A 21,338-nucleotide genomic window follows, 5' to 3' on the forward strand; every position below is an offset into this window, starting at 1 on the left:
CACATGATTACATGACATCAAAACTTATCAAATTTCAGTATTTTTGAAACATCAGCATAAAGACAGCAAAATTTAAATACATCTGAAGACTGTTGGAATTAGTAAAATAGCAAACGATAGTGAAAAAAAAACAAAAAAAAAACAAAGACATTCTGAATAAAAACAATGCAAATGAGGGTGATCATATTCTTTTGAAGAATTTTTGATCATCTTGCAGTATAGCTAACAGTTGAGAAAAAAAAAAAACCACTGTGAAAACTTAATATTATTTCTGATTTTGTAATCAACTTCAAACAAAATTACCAGAAGGAAAAACAGCCATTTTTCCCCCCCTGTTAAGAAACATTTAAACTTCTAAATATTTAAAATATCAGAAAGTTCAAACTAAGGCAAGTATAAAATTATAATTTTAACGCATTTGGTAAATGTTGATTTCTCGGCTGTTAATTATACTGCAATATTACGATTTTTTTTGTTTTTAAATTTAAAATTTTCTTTTCCTCAAGTCCCAGAATTATTTTTTGTTGCAAAGAGAAGCCAAAGAATCAACATGAAAAGAAAAGAAAAATCCGGGAAAGATTAACATTCTAAAACTTTTGTTGAGGAAAGATCTCCACATCCATTCTTTTTTAATTATTCATATCAAGATAAACAACTTAAAGTTTGTTTTTGATCAAGCGAGGTAACAAATATCCAATATTTGCATTTTATAACAACTTGATCTTTATTATACAATATAAATACAGAAGTTATTTTAAATAAACTAACAAGCAAAACTTGGAACCAGTAAGACGGACAGAATAGTCTATACAAAAAAAAATAAAGAAATTCAATGCTTAAAACTGGGGAGCTAAAAAAGAAATACTTGTTTTCAAAAGGCTTATTAAAACCGCCCTTACTCTATCGGATATGACATTTACGGTCAACTTCTTTAGATCCGCATATAAATGTTACTAGCTAAGAATTTCTAAAAGAAATTAAACATTAGAAATTAGAGGAGGGGGTGGATTTCATCAAAATACAATCCCATTTATAAACAGGGGGTTTGAAGATTTATAAATCAAGTGAGGAAAAGTGAGAAATTGTTTTAAGGTGAATAATCAATAATGAAAGGGTTTCTTTCAGAATCAGCAGCGAGAGGAAAAAGAGTGGTCTAATCTAGTTAGAGTTATACAATAAAATCCATTTAAGCCAATTCAATTCCTGTGAAAGTGGAGAAAAAGCAAACATTTATGAAAGGACATTAGTTTTAAGCATAAAAACTTTAATAGAGTAGGAGGAGGGGGATAAGAAATAGCTGTAAGTTTGATCTAATTTTATTCCAAGTTTTTATTACATCCATATTTTGAGAAAGCAAGTTGACCATGAAAACTTTTTCGTAGATCCCTTTGCAAATCAGCACAGCAAATGGGCCAACTGAAAGTTTGGGTTCTTTTTGTATTCAATATTTAGTAGATCTTTAACTCCCATTTGCCGCTTAATATCATCTCAAATAAATTAAAAAGAATCTTTCTTTCAGAAAATTGCTTCAGTTGTTTACTTATTCTCTTGCTTCATTTTTCTGCACAAAAAGGAATTGTTAATATGTGGGGAGTAGGTATACATATTTTGAAATACATTTTTTTTTTTTTGGCATTTTACTTCAATGCTCAGTACACAGGTAGTTTAAAAATATTATGGCAAGACAAATGCTAGGGTTTCATTCCTGAGAGAAATCAGGTTAGTTGCATTAGTTTTTAGATTTTACGGACATCTAATTAAAGATGGAGTGAGGACATCTTAACTATAAACATTCATAGAATATAAATCCATGCAATTAGATAAACAATTTTCCTCAAGAATGAAATTAATATTTTTGTGTAGCTTCTCACCATAAATATTTTCCCATTTTTCAATAAGTGGGCAACCCACAAAATATGAAAGAATAAAATCACGTAAACCAATAACTTATTGACAGAAGCAGCATCATTCAAGTCTACTCAATGGTTTTAATGTGATTTTGTCTTTTATATTCTGATTTGTCCACTTTTCATTTAAAATTTTTTTTTTTTTTTTTTTTTTTTAGATAGCATATAAGGATAAAATCCGACAATCCTAGACATACATATGTATATGTGAAGGGAATACCCCCACCCCACTAATTTGCAACAAAATGTTTTTAAAGAGAAACTGCTATTGCATTTGAAACTATAATTGTTAGAAGTGATGAAGACAGGATTAAGAGAATGAAGCATTTGGATTAAACTGGATTACCAGGCGACCAAAATGGAGTAGTATTGTCATCATTTAGGCAATAGTAGTCGTCGTCAACTGAAGGTGGATGTCAAAGATATTGGATCTAGATTCACAAATGATAAGTCACTGGTATCAATGAGAAGCACATTGTACACGAGGATGTTCCATATGATCATCATCGTCGTCATCATAGGCTTCACCTCGGCGGTATCCGCGGCTTTCCTTCGGATTAAATTCAGACAGAGTACACTCCTCTGCATTTTCTGGAATGTCCACTTGCTGACGGGGTGGCAGCAGTTTTTCAAGTTCAGACAGTGTTTCGAGGGGAATGAAATTACAAGGTGGAAAGGTAACGGTAAATTGAATTATCAATTGACCTCTTTCGAATGGGGAACGGTACATCGGCATACCTTCATTTTCCACGCACTTCACATCACCATGTTTTATAACTTCACCTGAAAAATTAACAGAAATCATAAGAATGCAATATTTAAAGAAAAAAAAAAAAGTTTTCAATTAGTTTTTTTTTTTTTAAAATAAAACTTAGAGTACAAGACCAGTATATAAATGTTTTTCAGGGTCTACAAAGCATAACACTAAATACAATACTAAATTAATCAAATTCAGTTATCTATATAAATTAGCAGTAAACGTGTCTGCCTGAGTATAAATGTTTAACTACTGGTGACATAACACTGAAATTAACAGTAAATAGCAAACCAAAGATGGTTTATAACAAGCAAGATCTGGATGAGTGAATAACGAGTACAGATATATCAGCAAGTTGAAATGTAAACCGTTTAACTTGTCAACATTTTCCTTTCTTGCATGCCCAAATTCAATTAATTTCTTCAAGTCATTTAATATTAAATCTTTATTTCTCGATAGCTACATCGGTAGGAGATGCGGTCGGAGAACTAAAATGTTTTGATTTCGATTCTAGGACTCGAATCTTGTTAAATTTTTATATGAAATCTGCATGAATTAAAATTAAAGCATATTTTACGACCCCACTAGTATAAAATGATTTCATTGAAATCTGGCTAGAGTGTTTGCAACGTCAGTTAACCCTACCAGACCAAATTACTGATATTTCCGAAAATGCTATATATCGAGTTAATGCTAAACTAGTATTTTTCCGACCACATTTTTGTGTTGTCAGGGAACTAAAAATAGCTACCCAATCGCAGCACCTTATCTGTGTGCATGGAGAAACACCAAGATATAACAGACAGGACTCTGTAGCATCTTACAAAAACAACCCCCAAAAGAAGGAAGACAAGGTTCTGGTTCACTGCAGAAAGTATCAGTGCATCAAGGAGAGCTCAACCTGTTGGACGGAGTGGCACACGAAGGTGGTAGATAAAAGAGTAAAAATTATCAACGCATTTAAATTTTTCACAATTTTATCCAGGTCAGCCACAGGGACAAATTAGGTTCAGTAGCTCAAGTTGGTAGGGTTAACAGTCACCATAAAACAAGGACAGTGGATAAAATTGTACTTAATTAGAAAATATTTTTCAAGATATAACTCAATACCGAAAGAAATATTTTTGCATGTATTTTGTGATTAAATATAAAAAAGGAAAATAAGTGTTTAAGTCATCTTCCATAGAATCCTTTAATTTTTTTTTTTTTTTGTGCATATTGCTATTCAAATTGAAAACCTTTTTCTATTTGTTTAAAAAAATAAATAAATAAAACTTATATACTGAAAAGATCTAATTTGCATATTCGTTTAAACATTTTTAATTAATTCTCTATTAGTTTTTTCAGTTTTCTTATGGGATGATCATCTTTAGTTAACTATTATGTGTAATTATATTCATGCAGATATTCTATGATTTACACTGGGGTAAAAAAGTTGGAGTAAACACAAATTGCTATTATATATATATATTATGAATGAATGACAAAAGTATATTCCAAAGTTTATGTTGACCATCTTATAATTTTTTCCTTTAATTTAGTTGACATTTACACTTGACAGTATCCATTTTGTAGTGCAAAATCAATCAATTATTATATCACTTAGTGAATCTATTTATTTTGCCCTTAACTCGTCAGAAGAAATAGCAACAATCAATCCGTCAAAAAGACGCCATTTGAATTAAAAATGGCGTAATGAAAACAGGAGGTATTTACAGCTTCTCTTCCAATTTTCGGATTTTAATCATGTCAAAACGCACTTTATTTTTGATGGATTGATTGTTGCTATTTCTTTTGATGGCAAAATTGATTTTGCGCTACGAAACAGATACTGTCAAGAATCGTAAATGTTAACTGAATTAAAGGAATAAATCATAAACTTTGGAATATAGACATGTCATTCATTCACTATATTGCTCTGTAATTACATTGAGCTTCTTGAATAAGGATTGGTATATATGAGAATATAAAATATTTCCCCAAATGTTTAAAAAATTTTGCATACCAAATCTTGTCAGTTTTTACAGACATGAAACTTAATATATAGGGTATTCAAACATGCATAACTTCATATTTGCTTTTAGCCTGGGAAAAATCAAGTGCAAATATGCGAAAAAAAAAAAAAAATTTACCAGGTGAAGACTGAACGATGGCATCACTAATATGTATGCGTAACGTAAAAGGTTTCAATTTGTAGCCTTGCAGCAAACATGTCTTTATAGGTCAGGCATTAACATTAAAGGAAAAAAACATTTTGGTTTTGATTCTTGGTGGGCGTGCATTAATCAAAGTATCACATTTAAGCATATTTTACGACCGGACAACGCCAGGTGACCTGCTAGTAGATTAGAAAACTACAAATTACTCTAGATGAAGAGCTTTTCTGAAATAAAGTTTTCCCAAGTATTGTTTAGCAACTAATGAAAAAAAAAAAAAAAAAAACATTCACAACTTGGCCAATAATTCAAAGTGCATCTTTTAGAGGATCTTCTTGACAACTCACTCGAAGACATCATGAGCCCGCATCTGTCCAAGAGATGCGCGAACAACAGTTTAATCCTGGTAATCAACCCATTCTTGATGTTGCAGGTAGTAGGGGTTTTTTTTTGTTTGTTTTTTTAATTGAAAAAGACAAAGAGTCAGAATCCCTTTTCAGAGCGGTGGAGCAACATGAGGTTAGATATTGGTAGGCAACCCCCGGGAAAAAAAAACCCTAGATTGGTTGCACATATGCAAATGGATTTAAATGTGAAGAATGAGAGACTTTCCACTATTGTATAACAGAATGCATAATTTGACCCAGAAATATGTGAGCAGATATTAGTCAAAAGGTTGAAACAATAGAAGGAAATATTAAACATTCCAATAGGAAAAGAATGTTTTTATAAATAAAATAGAGAGAGAAAGCTATGTTATTTCTTCACCACCTGAAGTCTGACAACCCCCTCCCATGTCTTTTAGAAAGGTCAAAATAATTTGTAACTAAAAAGCTGATTTGTCGGTGTGAATAAAAGCAATATATTTTTGTAGATCATCCGTGTTGGGATTTTTACTTTGTTGTTAGTGTGTTGTGATAAAGTGGATGTTAACATTATATAGACTGGAAGAACGCATTCTGAACAACCAACCACAGCAATTACATAATGTAACCACTGCTCGAACCATTAAAGATTATCACAATGGAACTGGGTCTTCATGCTGTCTAGACTTTGTGAAGATGGTGGCTAGCCATCTGTTTCAAGTATTGTGCGACTGAGAACATTTCCAACTCTATTGAATGTTGAGACGTTTCTTACTTTTCATAATGCAATTCTCTTGGGCCTTGGTGACTAGTTAGCCATTGCAACTTTTATACAAGTAGTAGCAAAGATTGTTATTAAGCGTTTTCATAGTTTTACCAACGCTCACATTGCCTCATTTGGATTTTGAAACCCGCCATTTTGCAATTTCTCAAATTTCATTACAAATATAAAACGCTTACTCTTATCTTTTCTGAAAGTCACTGTTTTTACACTTGTTGATTCGCTCACTTCATACCTTAAGACCTTTACAGAAATACTGAGTTGCAGCTAGATTTCAATTTTTGAATCCAGTGCAATTATCACTAATATTCTGGTGATTTCTAGTAATTTATGGTGTTCAGCTCAAACTAAGCTTTCTATTGCACTATTTTAAATACTTTTGAAATTTGCCATCTTCACAGTAAAAGTAAAAAAATTTTTAGTTTACAATTTGTTTTAATTGTTAAATGTTAGTTAAGCAATTGTTTCCATTATAATTTAAAGCAACATTTTTGAAGTGCAAAAGAGGAAAATTTGAAAAATATGTAAGTCAAATACTTTTGCAGGTAATATTTTTTTAAAAATTAGATATTTTTTTGCACTTAGTTTTACAAGCACCATATTTCCTTTTCCATTTTGTATCAATTTTTTTAGATAAGGCTTGAGGACGTAAACACCAATTAGTTGCGAGATGTAAATAAAAGTCATTAAAATAAATTGATAAATTTACAGTCATTCACCCCTTAGAGGCAAATCTGGCAACTTTCCCCCAGAATCATTAAGAACCAAATACTCTTGTTCCATGCATTATACCCTTATTAGCATTTCCATTGTGATTTATAACTTCCATAATTTTCAAGTTATAGATTAGACTAAAACATTTTTCTAGGGAGGTCAAACTCAAACACAGACCTTATAACATACCAGCTTTGATAAATATATTTCATTCTGATCAACCTATGTAATATTCAAAATATGGTTGTAGTGGACAAAATAGCAATTCATGAACTAGTTATAATCAGTCAATGACAAAAAAGGGATGAAAGACCTAAATTTGACATAAAATCCGACTTCCAGCATAGTTTTTTTTTTTTTTGCTTTTATTATGTGGGGTGGGGGTGGAAGAGATTCACATGCAAAACTGAGCTCTCACTAGAAATTCTAAAATTGTATCTATAATACCAATTTATTTTTTTCATACCATAACTATTTTCGCTTTTAATTTTGTTAAAAGCAGCTTTCTTTTTGTATAATAAAAATATGAAATAAGCAGATTGATTTTGTATAATAAAATTTGTAAAATTTGGATTAAAGAGAAAAAAATCTTTAACAATCTTACCTGGTACTGTTAAAATGACAAGAGTGCGTGCATCCAAGGTTGTAATAGGCTTTCTAAATCCACACAAAGCTTCTGATAAGGTAATATCCAATCCAGTAAGAAGATCATCCCCTTGTCGTTTGAAGTCTTTATCCTCTTGTTCATCTAATACAATAAGAATATCTCCAGCTTCTACTCCCGGACATTGGTCACCCTCACCAGTAAAACGAATTGTTTGACCATCTTTCATTCCTGAAGGGGAAATATAACAGAAAACTCAGTTGTTTTAATATTGAAAGTGTGTGCGTGTGGTAAAATTAGGTCACACTCGGGTTTAAAATCGAATGTTTTTTTTACTCCAACTGAATAGAGTCACGTTCAGATTTGTCTTTATTAGTACTAAAATGCTTTATTCAAGTTTCACATTTTTTTTAGAAAAAAAAAAAAAAGAAGCTATGTCAAACATACCTTTATCAATATGGACCTCTAAAGTTTTTTTAAGCTGATTAGTTTTTTTGCCATTACAAACTTTACAACGGAGCTTGGGGTTGATTAATTCCTTTTTGCCACGACATTCCGAACAGACACTCTGCATCTGTTGAACCATGTTTGGCCCCAGTCGATTCATTGTCACTTGTATACCAGTGCCCTGACATGTGGGACAAGTCTCCACGGCACCTTCTTTACCTCCTATACCTGAAAAACAGTAATAAAACAAAGATGGTTAGTAAGGCCTTCTATAAAAGTATGTAAAAAAAAATAAAATAAAAACCACATAAAAATTAGACAATACTTACCTTTACATTTTTCACATATAACATCTTTTGTTACAGATAATTTCCTTGTATTTCCATTATACATTTCTTTTAATGTAACTTTGATTTGATGTACTAAATCTTTGGTCTTTCGAGGACCTCTTTGTCGACCGTGGCCACCAAAAAACATATCAAATATGTCCATGGCAGAATGGAACTCGAATCCACTACCACTACCAGCTCCGCCTTTAATGGCTTCTTCACCTCCTTGGTCATAAATTTCCCTTTTCTTTGGATCGCTTAATACTTCATATGCCTGACTTATGGTCTTAAACTGAAGAGAGAGAGAGAAAAAAAAAAAAAAAAGTCATTAAACAATTATAAGTGTTTAAATCCTGTTATATGTGCAAGTAATTTTTAACTTTGCAACATGCTAGTTATTTTTTTTTTAACTTAAATGTTTCAAATGAAATGGTTACATAAGTCAAATTGAAAATATAAAAGCTGGCTTTGTGATTAAAGTATTGTTAGTGTTTTTATAAAGTTTAAAATCAATATAGATTAGAATTAACATTTTTAATTAAGAAATGGAAGCTTTTCAAATTACTGATGTTAATAGAACAAAACATTAAGTTCAATTTTACAACAGGAGTGCCATCAAAAAAATCTTTGACAAATTTCTTTGAACAATGAAATATTTTTGCAGATAAAATTCTAGCTAAAAACACTTTTTGAATAGTCACAAATATAGGTCTGATTTTTTATTTTTAAATAAAAGTCCAAAACAGGCTTTACTTTTAGAATTCACAATCGATTTTGAAGCCTTTAAATTGGCAGAGATAAAGTTCTGGTTCATATTATGGAATACCCTCAATTGCATTACATGGATCAGTTTTAAAGTAAAGTTATTAAATTTGAGTAAAAAAAATAAAATAAAATTTTTTACCTTTTCTGTCTCATTGGGATTCTTGTCTGGATGATATTTTAATGCCATTCTCCGATAAGCCTTTTTGATTTCATCTTGTGTTGCACCGGGGTGAATACCCAGTTCATCATAATATGCTGTTTCTTTCACCATTTTTAATTTTTACAACTGAAAATAAAAATTCATTTAAAATAGAAAACTTTCATTAGATATTTCAATCATTAAAAAATATTTTAAGTATACAAGAGACATTGGTTTATGAAACTAAAATGACTGCGGAAATACTTATTCAATGTACCTTATTTCTATCAGTGAAGACATGGGGCGTGTACTTTTGCATAAAAGATCAGTGATCACAGATCTGATAAATAAACTTGGCATAACAGACGACATGTATAGTTTAGTCATTTCTAGATTTTACAAAATCATGTTTTGAAGGTTCTTATATTAATGAGGCCAACAGATTCTAATTTTTCATTAAATTCCTGTAATGTATCAAAACCGACATGAGAAATTATTTCAATAACTGAAATGTCTTTAAGTCTTAGTCCAACTGCAACAAAGAATTGAACATTTTAAATAATTTGAGCATTTTATGAGTTAAGATAGCATTTAAAAGTTAAATTCATTTAGAGCAAGTTTCTTTTGCAGTTATTTTACATACAATGCTAGAACCATCATCTTGCATCAACCAGTCCCTAAAATTTAGCCTGTGAATGAGAGTTGCATTTAAAGATACAAAATTAATGGTTCGACATTAAAATATAATTCAACCGACATGACTGCTGCTTTCAAACGACCACATAACACGGCTTTCATTCTTTATGACATCACATTTCTTTTAGGAACCATTCATTATGATGTCAATACTTTTAGGAAGTACCAGTCATCTTTTAGATCCATTTTCAAATGTGCAATGTGACAAGCAAGATCCAGTGGTTGGTTCATCTGATGACGTCATCCAGTGTGTAAGATAAGATCCAAAGTTTTAGTATGTAATTCGAGTTCCTCTGTTCAAGCCTATGGCTTGAGATTAATCTCCACTAATAACAATATATTCTATGAATACATTATTCAGTGTATTTGGATAAATATTTCATTTTGATCATCAAGTGTAAGGAGGCATATGAACTCTTTTATTCTGGCCTCAGTCTAGTCGGAGGACAGAAAAAAAAGATGAAGTGTAGTATCAAAAGATATACCTAATTCTAAACCAAAAGGTCAATTAGAGAAAAAAAATCAGGTCAAAATTTTGGTACTTTAGACATCTCCATAAGTCACCACAGAATTACCCCCCCCCTATATGTAAAACGATGTAACTTTATTATAAATTAATATTATCAATATAGCTTTTGTACCATTTAAAGAAGGGCAAAATAAACTAGTAATAATTAAAAAATATTTTTTCATCGTACGAAAATGAAATTGTGAGACGAAAATCGTGTTTATATAATTAGCGCTTTAAAATAACGTTCCCATGTAAGCATTTCGAACGTGAAAACATACCCGTTTAATAAATCTAGCAAAAATCAACTAATTTCGTGAAATTTTCGATACCTATCCACTTTAGAATGAAATTTACATAAATTGCAGTTTCCGTAAAAATATACGAGGGGAAATATTCTTTTTAGTACGTGACCCCCTCCCCATATTTATTTTTTTGAAATTTGAACAAAATATTTAAATCTATCGACATTTCTATTATGAAACAATAGTTCAAATAAGTAAAACATTTTTTAAATTTAAATACGTATTGAACAAAAATTTACCTTGAAGTTGCAATTAAAAAAAATTGCATAAATTTAATTTTTTTTAATAGCGTTTTTTCGAATTAATATATACTACAATCAGTTGAATTGCCAAGAAAAAGAAACTTCGTAAGCATTTTTAAAAGATTAAAACGATTAAAATTCCATTTCAAAATGTTCAGTTGCAACAGTTTTAATTGTTTAAATTTTTTAAATATTAAGTTGTTTACATGAACATGGCTCTTGTCAGCTATTTCATCTCCAGATTAAAACCGATTTGAAAATATTGCACAAATATTAAGCATTTTGTAGCCCCCCCCCCTCCCATATTGTTTGTTTCTTTACCGAAAGAAAGTACGGAAGCCGAACATGAACATTCAGTAAAACCGTATTTCATATTTAATATACAATTGTTTATAAGATTAATTATTAAACTGTAAATCTTAAAACCTAACAAAAGATTTATTAATTGCAGTTTGAATAAAATAAACAAAAGGTTTTAAAAAAACATTAAGTAGCTTTTGCTTTTCCATACTTCGTATAGTCTGACGTCATGGAATCATGCTTTCTTTTTTCACATTGTTTTGGAGATACCTACGGTACTTGTACAGTTTAATAAAGACAAAAAAAAAATTTTTTTAATTAAAATATCGAAAAGGTACGTATCCGTTTTGAACTGAAGATCGCCGGAAAAAAAAAAAAAAAAAAAAAAAAAAAAATTCACTGTATGTGATCAATTTTTTTTTGTTTTACACAGCGGATAAACACGTTTTTAGGACAGCACGTTGAAGTCAGAGATCATGGATTTTTTTAAATTTGTTTGAATTTTAGAAACGCCACTGGGAGATAACTCCAGTTATAAAGCGCTGATACTCCCTCCACATCTTTGATTAGCTTTTCTTCCTAAAAGTCGAACATTTTGCTCGGTATCAAATTGTTTTTTCGCTGTAAAACAGACTACTTGATGAAATTAAGTATTCTTTTTTTCTACGGAGAACTTCATTCAATAACGGATACTTAAAATTTAAACTTTTCGATATTTTCATTTTTTTAATGTCTTGATTAAACTGTAGAAGTACCAAAATTTCTTATTGGACACAAAACCGGATAATTTATTGACGATTATCCAATATTTGTATATTGAATGAGTCGACATTCATCGGTTTCAGTATAACAAATACGCACTACAAAAAAAAGTCGGAGGTAAAATCGGCCGAAACGTTGTGAATATAAGATGAAAACGGTGGAAATACTAATTTGAATTATTTTAGAAATTGGTCGAAGCATTTTTAAATTGATTGCCAGAGTACATTTCCGAGGTGAGAAATTAGGGAAATTCAAACATTTGCCCAATATGTCAAAAACCAAAAGATCGATTAAGGGCATCGATTATTCCATTTTTAATACAAATTCCTTCATAGCAATTCGTAATAGTTTTTTTTCAAACTCTTGTAAAATGCACTAATGCACTTACTGATCCGCGCTATTTTTAAATCGTATTTCCAAGTTAAAGTTTTATGGGTTTTTTTTTTTTTATTATTCAATTGTAAGGTTAAAGTACAGAATAGGTACAAAACATCCTTCCTCATGTTAAGAATGGCTTTTTAAATAACGTCATTTCAGCACGGATCAATAAGTGCATGAGTACCAATAAATTAAACGAACAGATGCAACTTAATTACACGAAAAGAATCTAGTTTCTTCCAGTTGTACCATGCATTTCATAAAATATTTATCGTGAGTTTATTTTTATTTCATATGTATTTACAATAAACAGTTTGAAGACTAAAGGTTCATTTTGTGAATTAAAAGAAAATGCGTCGCATTTAAAAATAAGAAAAAGACTCGATTAGAAAATAAAAAACCCTGTTCTTTATCAGCGGTTAATGGCCGACGTATGGTTTCCGGTTTGTTTTTCTTGATTCTTTTAAATTCTAACGACATCTTTTTCTGAAAAGTGTCAATGAATATTAAGAAAAAAAAAAAAAAAAGTGTGGATTTAAATGAGTTATTTTTCGGATGTTTAAATAACCTTTTTGTGGAAGCATCCGTAAAGTAAAATCAATTAAATCCCTTCAAATGTAAAAGCACTGCACATGGACACCTTAAAATTCTAATAAAAAGTGTAATAAAAAGTGTTAAAACTTACAAAACTTGTAGGCTCAATATGTTTTAAATGTTTAACGTTTTCTTTTTAAGAGAAAAAAAATTAAGGCGTGACTGACAAATATTTTTCAAAAAAGATCAATTGAATGTCGACAAAGATTCAAGTTTTTTTTTTTTTTTTTTAATTTTTACTGAAACTTTAGTTCCATCTGTTAAAAATGAATAAAACAAAAAGGTGCCAGGATATTTTATGCGGATATAATTATTAAAACGGATCTCCAAACAAATTCAAAATTAACTTTAAATCTCTAGAAAAAAAAGGTGGATATCGGTCGTATGTACTTGCCAGAATCATGCAGAAACCGCAATAATACTTTTAAAACGATAAAATCAGACAAATCGCACAAGAAAATTTTTTTAAAAACATTTCCAAAAAGAAACGCATTTTTTTTTTTACATTTATGGAATAAGCTGAGGAAATATTTAAAATATAATTGATTAATTTAAACAAAATTGATCAATTAGAAATAATCGTTGAACTTGGTTCTTTCTAAAATAGTAACCCCCTCAGAAATTATCTTTAGCTTAAACCATGATACTAGACCTTTTCTAGTTTCATTTAAATGTAGCAAAATTTAGGTTTTCAAAATTAACTTTTTACAAAGGTTCCCAAATAAATTTTAAATGTCGAAAACGACGACGTAAACATCGAAACACACACACACACACACAGAAATAAAATGGTCGCCACGATGATTTATTGTATGCTAAAGATTTAAAAACAAAAAAACGGGCTTTTAAAGTTATTTCCAATGAAATTTCTAAATGTTTTTAGGCAAAGAATTTGGTTCTTTAGACAAATAACAAGTACATTTTTAGCGTACAAACTTTAAAAAGGACGGCATTCTATACTTTGTAAATTTTAAAGTTAAATTTGAATTAAATACTAAAAATTACATTTTAATATCCATTTTGTCTTAACTAAATATTACAGAAAAAGCCACAAATACAGGTTGCTATAAAAATGAGTTTAAAGATATCTGTATATACCAGGCGATGTCCGGGTGTTTTTTTTTTTGGGGGGGGGGGGGTATAGACCTGAATAAATTCTGAATATAAAAAAGTATTAAATGAAATCTTTATGGATACTTGTTTATTTTGTTCCATATTGCATTGTAATTTTGAAACAATAAAAATTATATAACTTTAGAAAAGAGAAACATACATAAAATTTAGAAAGTGATGCATGCACTATTCTAAAAAAATTAAAATTTATAAAGAAAATTAAATCTATTAAATATTCATAAAAGTAATCTTGAAAATTAAAATCTAATTATTGCTTCGTTTTCGTATACTAAACGTTACTCTAGAATCTCTTCATTCGTTAGAGTGATATCAGTGAAACTTCTTTTTTTTTTTAGAAATTAGTTAGCATTTATCAAGGCCTAAAGACCATTCGAGAATAAGGATTAATGAATGTTAGGTGGTAGTTTAGTAATCGTTAATGGTGTAGACTTATTTTCAAATGAATAAAAGAAATAACCCATCTTTTAAAAGCATAATTAAAAGTAAAAATGATTTTAATATCAGGTTTGGTAGGAAGGAAAAATTTTCACGCAGAAAAGCGAAAATCGTCATCTCTTTTCTCCCTGTGAATATTACAGTAGCAGCAAGGCCATTGCCTTTTCTTTCTAGATTTAGAAAAGAAATATTAACGAACATCGCTGTCGGTTAACATTTACAAAATTAACAAAAAAAAAAAAAAAAAAAAAGCATTTTTTTCTGTTAAATTAAAATGACCTTAGATTCCATATTTCTTTTTCAAACGGACATTTTTCTTTAGAGGGGAAAAATGCCATTTTATAGAATGATTTTACGTGGGATATTTTGTTAGTACTTTTCTAGATATTTATAAAACAAGAATTTTAAAATATTTAATTGGCATTTTATGATTAACTGATATATAAATGATTCTGGGTTATATTAAAAAAAAAAAATAAAGTAACCGGCTTTAAAAGGGGGTTTCGAAATCGCATGGATTTTCGTTTAACTATTGTGATTAATAAAATTAACGATAAAGTATTTTAGAAGAGAGAAAAGGTTTGTTTGAAAAATTGTTATATAAGGGGTATTTAGCACTGGCTATATTCTTACCTTGTCAGGTCCAACAAGTCGGAATGAAATATTAAAATTGACTATTTCTGCGTCTCTACTCTATCTACGTATCTCTCCGTACTTTCTCTGCTGGTTTTTAGTCTTTCTTTCTTTCTTTCTTTTTTTCTTTTTCAACTGATCATAAAACAGCAGGAGGAGCGCAGATGATTCTAGAAGAAACTCGAATCGCTGACGTAATAGACCACGTGACATCAAGTGTCTCTGGTTGGTGGCACACCTCCCTCTTAAAACTAGTTTATTTCTTTTTCTCTATTTGTTAAGTTTATAGTTTCGTGATTTTTTTTTTTTTTTTTTATTATTAATATAAAATTAGTTATTTAAATAAGAACGAAATTAGTGGTGTTCAGTAGTAAAATGATTTCTTTATAATCCTTAAAAAAATAATAATTACAAAATTTAATGCGCCAGAATGGATCCTTTTTTCGTAAACACTCAGTAAGACCGTTAAAAAAAAAATGAATGGAAATTCGAAAAGAACTTGGATTCATTTAAACTGTTAAGAAATAGGAACTTTATCGTGGGTTTAAAGTTCTGGGAGCTTTTTATAGTCAACAATTTTAATATATAGTTATTAAAACAAATATAACAAAATTAGTTATAGTTTAACAATTTGGTTCGATACTTACGAACCATTCTGAAATAATAACGTTATTAATTAATAACCCATTCTTAAAATGGGAAGTAAGTGAGTGGATGGTGTTTTTGGTCATGTCACTAACTAGGGGTTGTGGGTGATATTAGTCTGTGTAGGCATTAAAAATATTTTTTATCTTGAAGTTTAAGATAAGAAACAAAACATTATTACATAAGGAGCCATTTCAAGTAAAAGGTTCATTTATTTTACCCATCCAAACTCGAGAAATGCATGGTTAAAATGTGGAAACATTGCATGAAAAATATTCAAAATGGATGTCACCCGCAATTTCGTAGAGCAAGTTGCAGCCTTGACCTTGCTATCAAAAACCAAGATCGAGTGAAACGGAACGAACCGAGGCAAACCTGATAAGTCAGAATATGACAATTAAATGATTGTTATTAATATTTCTATAAACAAAAAGAACTTAAAAGGAAAGTAATTTAAACAACTTCTATTTTTACTTATGTAAAATAAATGCACAAAAAAAAAATTAGTGAAAGTGTATTGGGGGACCAGCCGAAGACGGTCAATGTACACTGTCACTGGTTGTGGTTGTCCAACCTGAAAATGGTGTTTATTCCGAAAGCCATTCTTAACATATGGAGGTTGGGAGTGTTTATTCCTAAAAGTATTTTCTTATTTTTAACCTCCCCGTTATCAACTTCTTAAAGGTAGATCTTGTAGGTGTGTCGGAAATTTCGTGAAAATAGTGAATAATTCCACCCCATCTTTCCAAGCTTATAACTCCTCGAAAAATGTAATTCAAGCCCTAATTTTTTTTTCAATTAAAGGAGCAAGGACCAAGGTTTCATTAAAAAACACACAAAAAAAACAACAACAAAAAACAACGTAGTTTAAAAAAAAAAAAAAAGGTTTTAAACTTCGGACTTTACAGGTAAATTTCTAAAAAAACAGTTCTTATTTTTTTGTTTTAAATTTGAATATATTATTTATTGACCTTTTCTCTTCAATTTGTGATATATAAGACTTTGGTACATAAACTAATTATTTACTTTTTAATAGACATTTCAAAATGGGAGGTGTGAATTATTCGACCCCCTGTCTTTCCAAGCTTATAACTCCTCGAAAAATGTAATTCAAGCCCTAATTTTTTTTTTCAATTAAAGGAGCAAGGACAAAGGTTCCATTAAAAAAAAGAAAAAAACAAATAACGTGGTTTTAAAAAAAAGGTTTTAAACTTTACAGGTAAAATTCTAAAAAACACTACGTTTTTTTTTGTTTTAAATTTGAATATATTATTTATTGACCTTTTCTCTTCAATTTTTGAGTAAAGTAATTATTTACTTTTCGATGAGTAAATTAATTATTTACTTTTTAATAGAAACTTGAAAATGGGGGGGGGCGTGAATAAAAAAAAACGTTTGTCTAAAATATTATATTCGGTTTATTGGAAAGAACATAAAATTTCACATTGACCCTGAAAATATCGTAAAAATAGAATCAATAGAAAAATTTTCATAGATTTTTAAAGTTAAAAAATTGAAAAATATTGAGTTCGGAAAATTCATTACTGTTTAAAAAAATAAATATTTCTATTACTTTTAAAACAACTTTAATAGTTTATTTTGGAAGTATAATCCATAAAGAAAATAAATAACCCACTTTTAACAGAGAAATTACGAGATTTTTATATTTTATTCGCAGTTTCGTGTTAGGGGTGTTAAAAATTCCTACAAAAATTCTGATACACCAAGATCTTCGGTTAGTCCCTCAGTGGATTTTCACCCAAAAGTTTTCATTTTAAATTAAAAAAATACTTTTTTCATTCTAAATTATAAAGAAAATGATTTAAAATAAAAATTATTTAAAAGTTGGGTATTTTTTTTTTTTTTTTACGATCTGATCTGCTCTAGCAGATCGTAACCCAAAACCACCCCATGTTAAGATCACAACCACCCCATGTTAAGAACGACTTTAGGAATACCCCACCCCCAACCTTCCCATGTTAAAAACGGCTTTCCAGGATAGGGGGGTATTCCGAAAGCCGTTCTTAACAAAGAACGTCGTAAAAAATTACCAAAAGTTGTTTTTCATGTTTTTCCTTGCATTATTTCTTATTATTTTATTAAATTATTAAGTATGCAGTAATACACAATTAAATTAAAACTTGATTTAACTTAACTTTACATATTTAAATGTAAGATTTAATCAACTTTTAATTTAACTGCATAATTTTACTGTAGTTAGTACTGTACATTTTTTTAAGTAACACTTTTTAATTAACATTTAAATAGGATTGATTCGATTTCTATTTTCGTTATTTATGTTAAAGGAAATAGAAAATAATATAAACGTATTCATGTTATAACATGTGTCACGGTATGTACATTGCCACTGTGCAAAGATGTTTTTTTTTGTTTTGTTTTGTTTTTTTAACTGAGCGTGCGTAGCTACAACATGTAAACAAGGAAGTTATTTTTGCGTCTAGTACTGTTACCGACGTAAATTATTTTAAAAGAAACACCATTGGGAAATTTGCAAAGAAATAAAAAATATTTTGCCTGACATAATAACCATTCGTGACCTATTTGCGTTAAAAATTAATATTTAATAATAAGTTGTATTTTAACTTCCCGTAAATATCGGATCCAAGCAAAGTAGCTATCTTTGTTTAGTCAATCTCAGTCAGTAACGTAAACAAAAACAATGATGGATACTTTCCTCAGATTCGATATTTACGGAAGTTAAAATGTTCGCAACTTCTAATTTTTTAAATGCAAATAAATTACAAACGACTAAGCTTTTGCTTTTAACTAATTTCCAAACTGTATTCCCTTTAAAATAATTTATGTTGATAATAATTTTTGCAAATGTTGACTTTATTAGTCTGTAAGATGACGACGGTGAACAAATGGAAAAGGTGGAAGTGGAAGGGAACGCAAATTTTAGCGAAACAAAATCGAGTCGACTGTAGAGCTTAGCAAGAAAAAAAGAAAACATAACAACAATAACAACAACAACAACTAATAATTAGGAAATGTTTTTTTTTGTTTCGTCTAGACTAGTTTTACATAAAATTTTAATAAACAAAAGATATTGTAAAAATTGAATTTCATCTTCCTTTCTCTGCATAATTACCGAAACAAAACAATGAAAAAAAAAAAAAAACTAAAACTTTTTTCCAAATAGGACTGTAGTTTCACATAACAATTTCATAAACAAAAAATACCGTAAAAATTGAATTTAATGTGTTTTTCTCTGCATAATTACAAAAATAAAACAATGAAATGAAAAATAAAACTAAAACAATGAAATTAAATAACTAAAAAATAATGTAATCTTCCAGAATAGCAAGCAAAGCGATTTTAATGTCTTTTTTTTTTTTTTTAGTTAGTCAAGAATAATAGTGTGAAAACATGTAAATAAATTAAAACACAAACTTATCTAGTTAAAAAAAAAAAAAAAAAAAAAGTAACTTAGCTTGCCTTTGGTAACATTTGTTTTTGTTTATTTATTGTTTCACTCATTTTTATTTATTTATTTATTTTTTTTTTTTTTGTAATATTTGTTATTTTGGAAGATTACCAAAAATAAACGTGAAAGTATTGTGTAATTATTTAAAGAAACTATTTTATTTATTCAATAAAGGTCGAGTTGTTTTTTTTTGTTTGTTTTTTTCTTTCTTCTTTTCTTACTAAGCTGTATAGTCGATTCACTAATGGCAGATACCGGTATTTAGCAGCATTTTTTTTTTTTTTTTTTTGTACGTTTTACAAACTTTAAATGGGTAAAATATAATAACATAATTATTAAAAATGTGATAATCGTTATTAAAATTTAATTTAAATAAACCACGTTGTTTAACAAATTTAAAAAATAATGCAAGAAGTTTTAAAATGATTAAATATATTTTGTTTTATAATTTAACATTAAAAACATTGACCAATAAAAATGAAGAAATGTTGGGTACTTATATATTTTTTGTTACTGTGCTGAAATAATATTATTTTGAAAGCCATTCTTAACATGGGGAGGATGTTTTGTAACTATTCTGTGCTTACACCTTACAGTTAAAAAAAAAAAAAAAGATATCGTGAAACTTTAATTTAACCTGAAAAAATATTTAAAAATAGCGTGGTATTGAAAACGCACAAGCACCCAATTTTGGTATTTTAAAGTAGATATTGTTGTTCTCGAATGTATACGATGGCAGATGGTACCGAGCTATTTATTTATTTATTTTCAGTTTAAATTCAAGTTTCACTATATCTTTTTTTTTTTAATTGTAAGGTGGAAGAAGCACAGAATAGTTATAAACACACTCTCACCTCCTCATTAAGAATGGTTTTCAAAATAATAACGTTGTTATTTTAGAACGGCACCAAAACCAAAGTACCCCAAATTTCATTTTTATTGGTCAATGTTTTTAATTTAAAATAAAATAAAACACATTTAATCATTTTAAAACTTCATCTTGCATTATATTTCTTTAATTTGTTAAATAACATGGTTCATTTAAATAAAATTTTAATCACATGATCACATTTTCAATTGTTATGTTATTAACCTATTTAAACTTTGTAAAACATGTAAACAAACTTTTGATCGATACCGGTGTCGACTTTTAAGTGTCTCTTTTAGTAATTACCTGGTTTGAGGATATTTGTACAACTAAACGGCAAATCTGCCGCCTACTTTTGGTACATCTACACTTTATTGCCGAAACTGGAGACGCCATTTTATTTCGCGCACCTACCGTCAAAATCCCAGGGAGAAATAAGTATTTTAAACTATGGCCGAAACATGAAATATATAACAAAAATATTAAACTGGAGAACGATTGCTTCTGGAAAGAATAAATAAAACTAAAATTAAATGAAAAACTTTCCCGCTTTCATTAATTAAATCGAAACATTTCCAATTAAACAATTATGGATATATATATTCTATTTCACTTTCTTTATTTACTTTTTTTCATAGTTCTTTCCGGAAGTTTATATAGTTTATTTTTTTTGTTATTTATTTCTAACTTCAGCCATAGTTTAAAATACTGATTTCTCCCTTGGAATTTTAACAAGTGCGCGAAATAAAATGGCGTCTCCAGTTTCGGCGATAGCGTGTAGAAGCACGCTATTTTTTTATGCGTTACTTTTGAATTTATTATAGTTAAATTTTAACATCACAGATTTTAGTGCGCTAAGATTTTTTAATAAAATAAACTGTGAGCAACACTTTTATTACTCTTCACGCACATGGCTCTCGTCTAGGGGAGGCCCCATGTTTTGATAAGCTTCTGGGTTTGACCTTTACTCCTGATCTTAAATGGAACACATACATCAAGTCTGTAGCCAAGGTGTAGAGGACTAGGATATATAAATCCTAATCCCGTATAAAAGAAAATAATGAAACGAATGAAATTGAAGGAAACAAAAACTCAATTGATGGATAAGATAAACATGTCGTTTATTTACTGTTGAAAGAATGAATGTTTTAGATATAACACGTGGTCATGTCCGCGCGGGTGTAACCATTGTTTGTTGCGGGACTGGTGGTGTAGAAAGAAAAGGAAATGCGTGTTCATCTCACTATCGTTTTTTAGGGAATTTCCCTAATAAAATAAAATAACACAATTCTATGAACAATGACAAACAACTTCTTCAACTTAACAAGGGAAAGGTTTATTCGCAGAGCGTACTGAAGGAAGAAAGTAGAGTCGGGTCTCCACTGCTTTACGAGGTAGTTACAGCCGGCGGCTGTCATCAATACCT

General features: G+C 29.4%; 1 protein-coding gene across 2 annotated transcripts; it reads right to left on the reverse strand.

The window, feature by feature from the left end:
• Positions 1-694: 694 nt before the first annotated feature.
• LOC145245970 (dnaJ homolog subfamily A member 1-like) lies at positions 695-20,536 on the reverse strand. 2 transcript variants are annotated; one of them, XM_080107758.1, is made up of 6 exons: positions 20,219-20,536; positions 8,965-9,111; positions 8,061-8,352; positions 7,732-7,959; positions 7,285-7,515; positions 695-2,690 (listed from the first exon to the last, which is right to left on the reverse strand). In XM_080107758.1, exons 2-6 carry the CDS (start codon positions 9,094-9,096, stop codon positions 2,368-2,370), a joined length of 1,206 nt encoding a protein of 401 aa, XP_079963884.1. In that variant the 5' UTR covers positions 9,097-9,111; positions 20,219-20,536; the 3' UTR covers positions 695-2,367. The 2 variants fall into 2 exon arrangements, with proteins under 2 accessions (XP_079963884.1, XP_079963883.1); XM_080107757.1 differs by lacking the exon at positions 20,219-20,536 and adding an exon at positions 14,952-15,175.
• Positions 20,537-21,338: the final 802 nt, after the last annotated feature.

This window comes from Euprymna scolopes, chromosome 23 (genome assembly GCF_053919585.1).
Source record: "Euprymna scolopes isolate OS-2025 chromosome 23, ASM5391958v1, whole genome shotgun sequence".
NCBI lineage: Eukaryota > Metazoa > Mollusca > Cephalopoda > Sepiida > Sepiolidae > Euprymna > Euprymna scolopes.

What these genes read in the sequence shown, in the direction of transcription:
- LOC145245970 (XM_080107758.1), bottom strand. Translation starts at nt 9,096, where the DNA reads ATGGTGAAAGAAACAGCATATTATGATGAACTGGGTATTCACCCCGGT. An exon ending in ATCCCAATGAGACAGAAAAG is followed by an intron (nt 8,353 to 8,964) that starts GTAAAAAATTTT and finishes CTCTCTCTTCAG; the next exon opens with TTTAAGACCATAAGTCAGGC. An exon ending in TATATGTGAAAAATGTAAAG is followed by an intron (nt 7,960 to 8,060) that starts GTAAGTATTGTC and finishes ACTGTTTTTCAG; the next exon opens with GTATAGGAGGTAAAGAAGGT.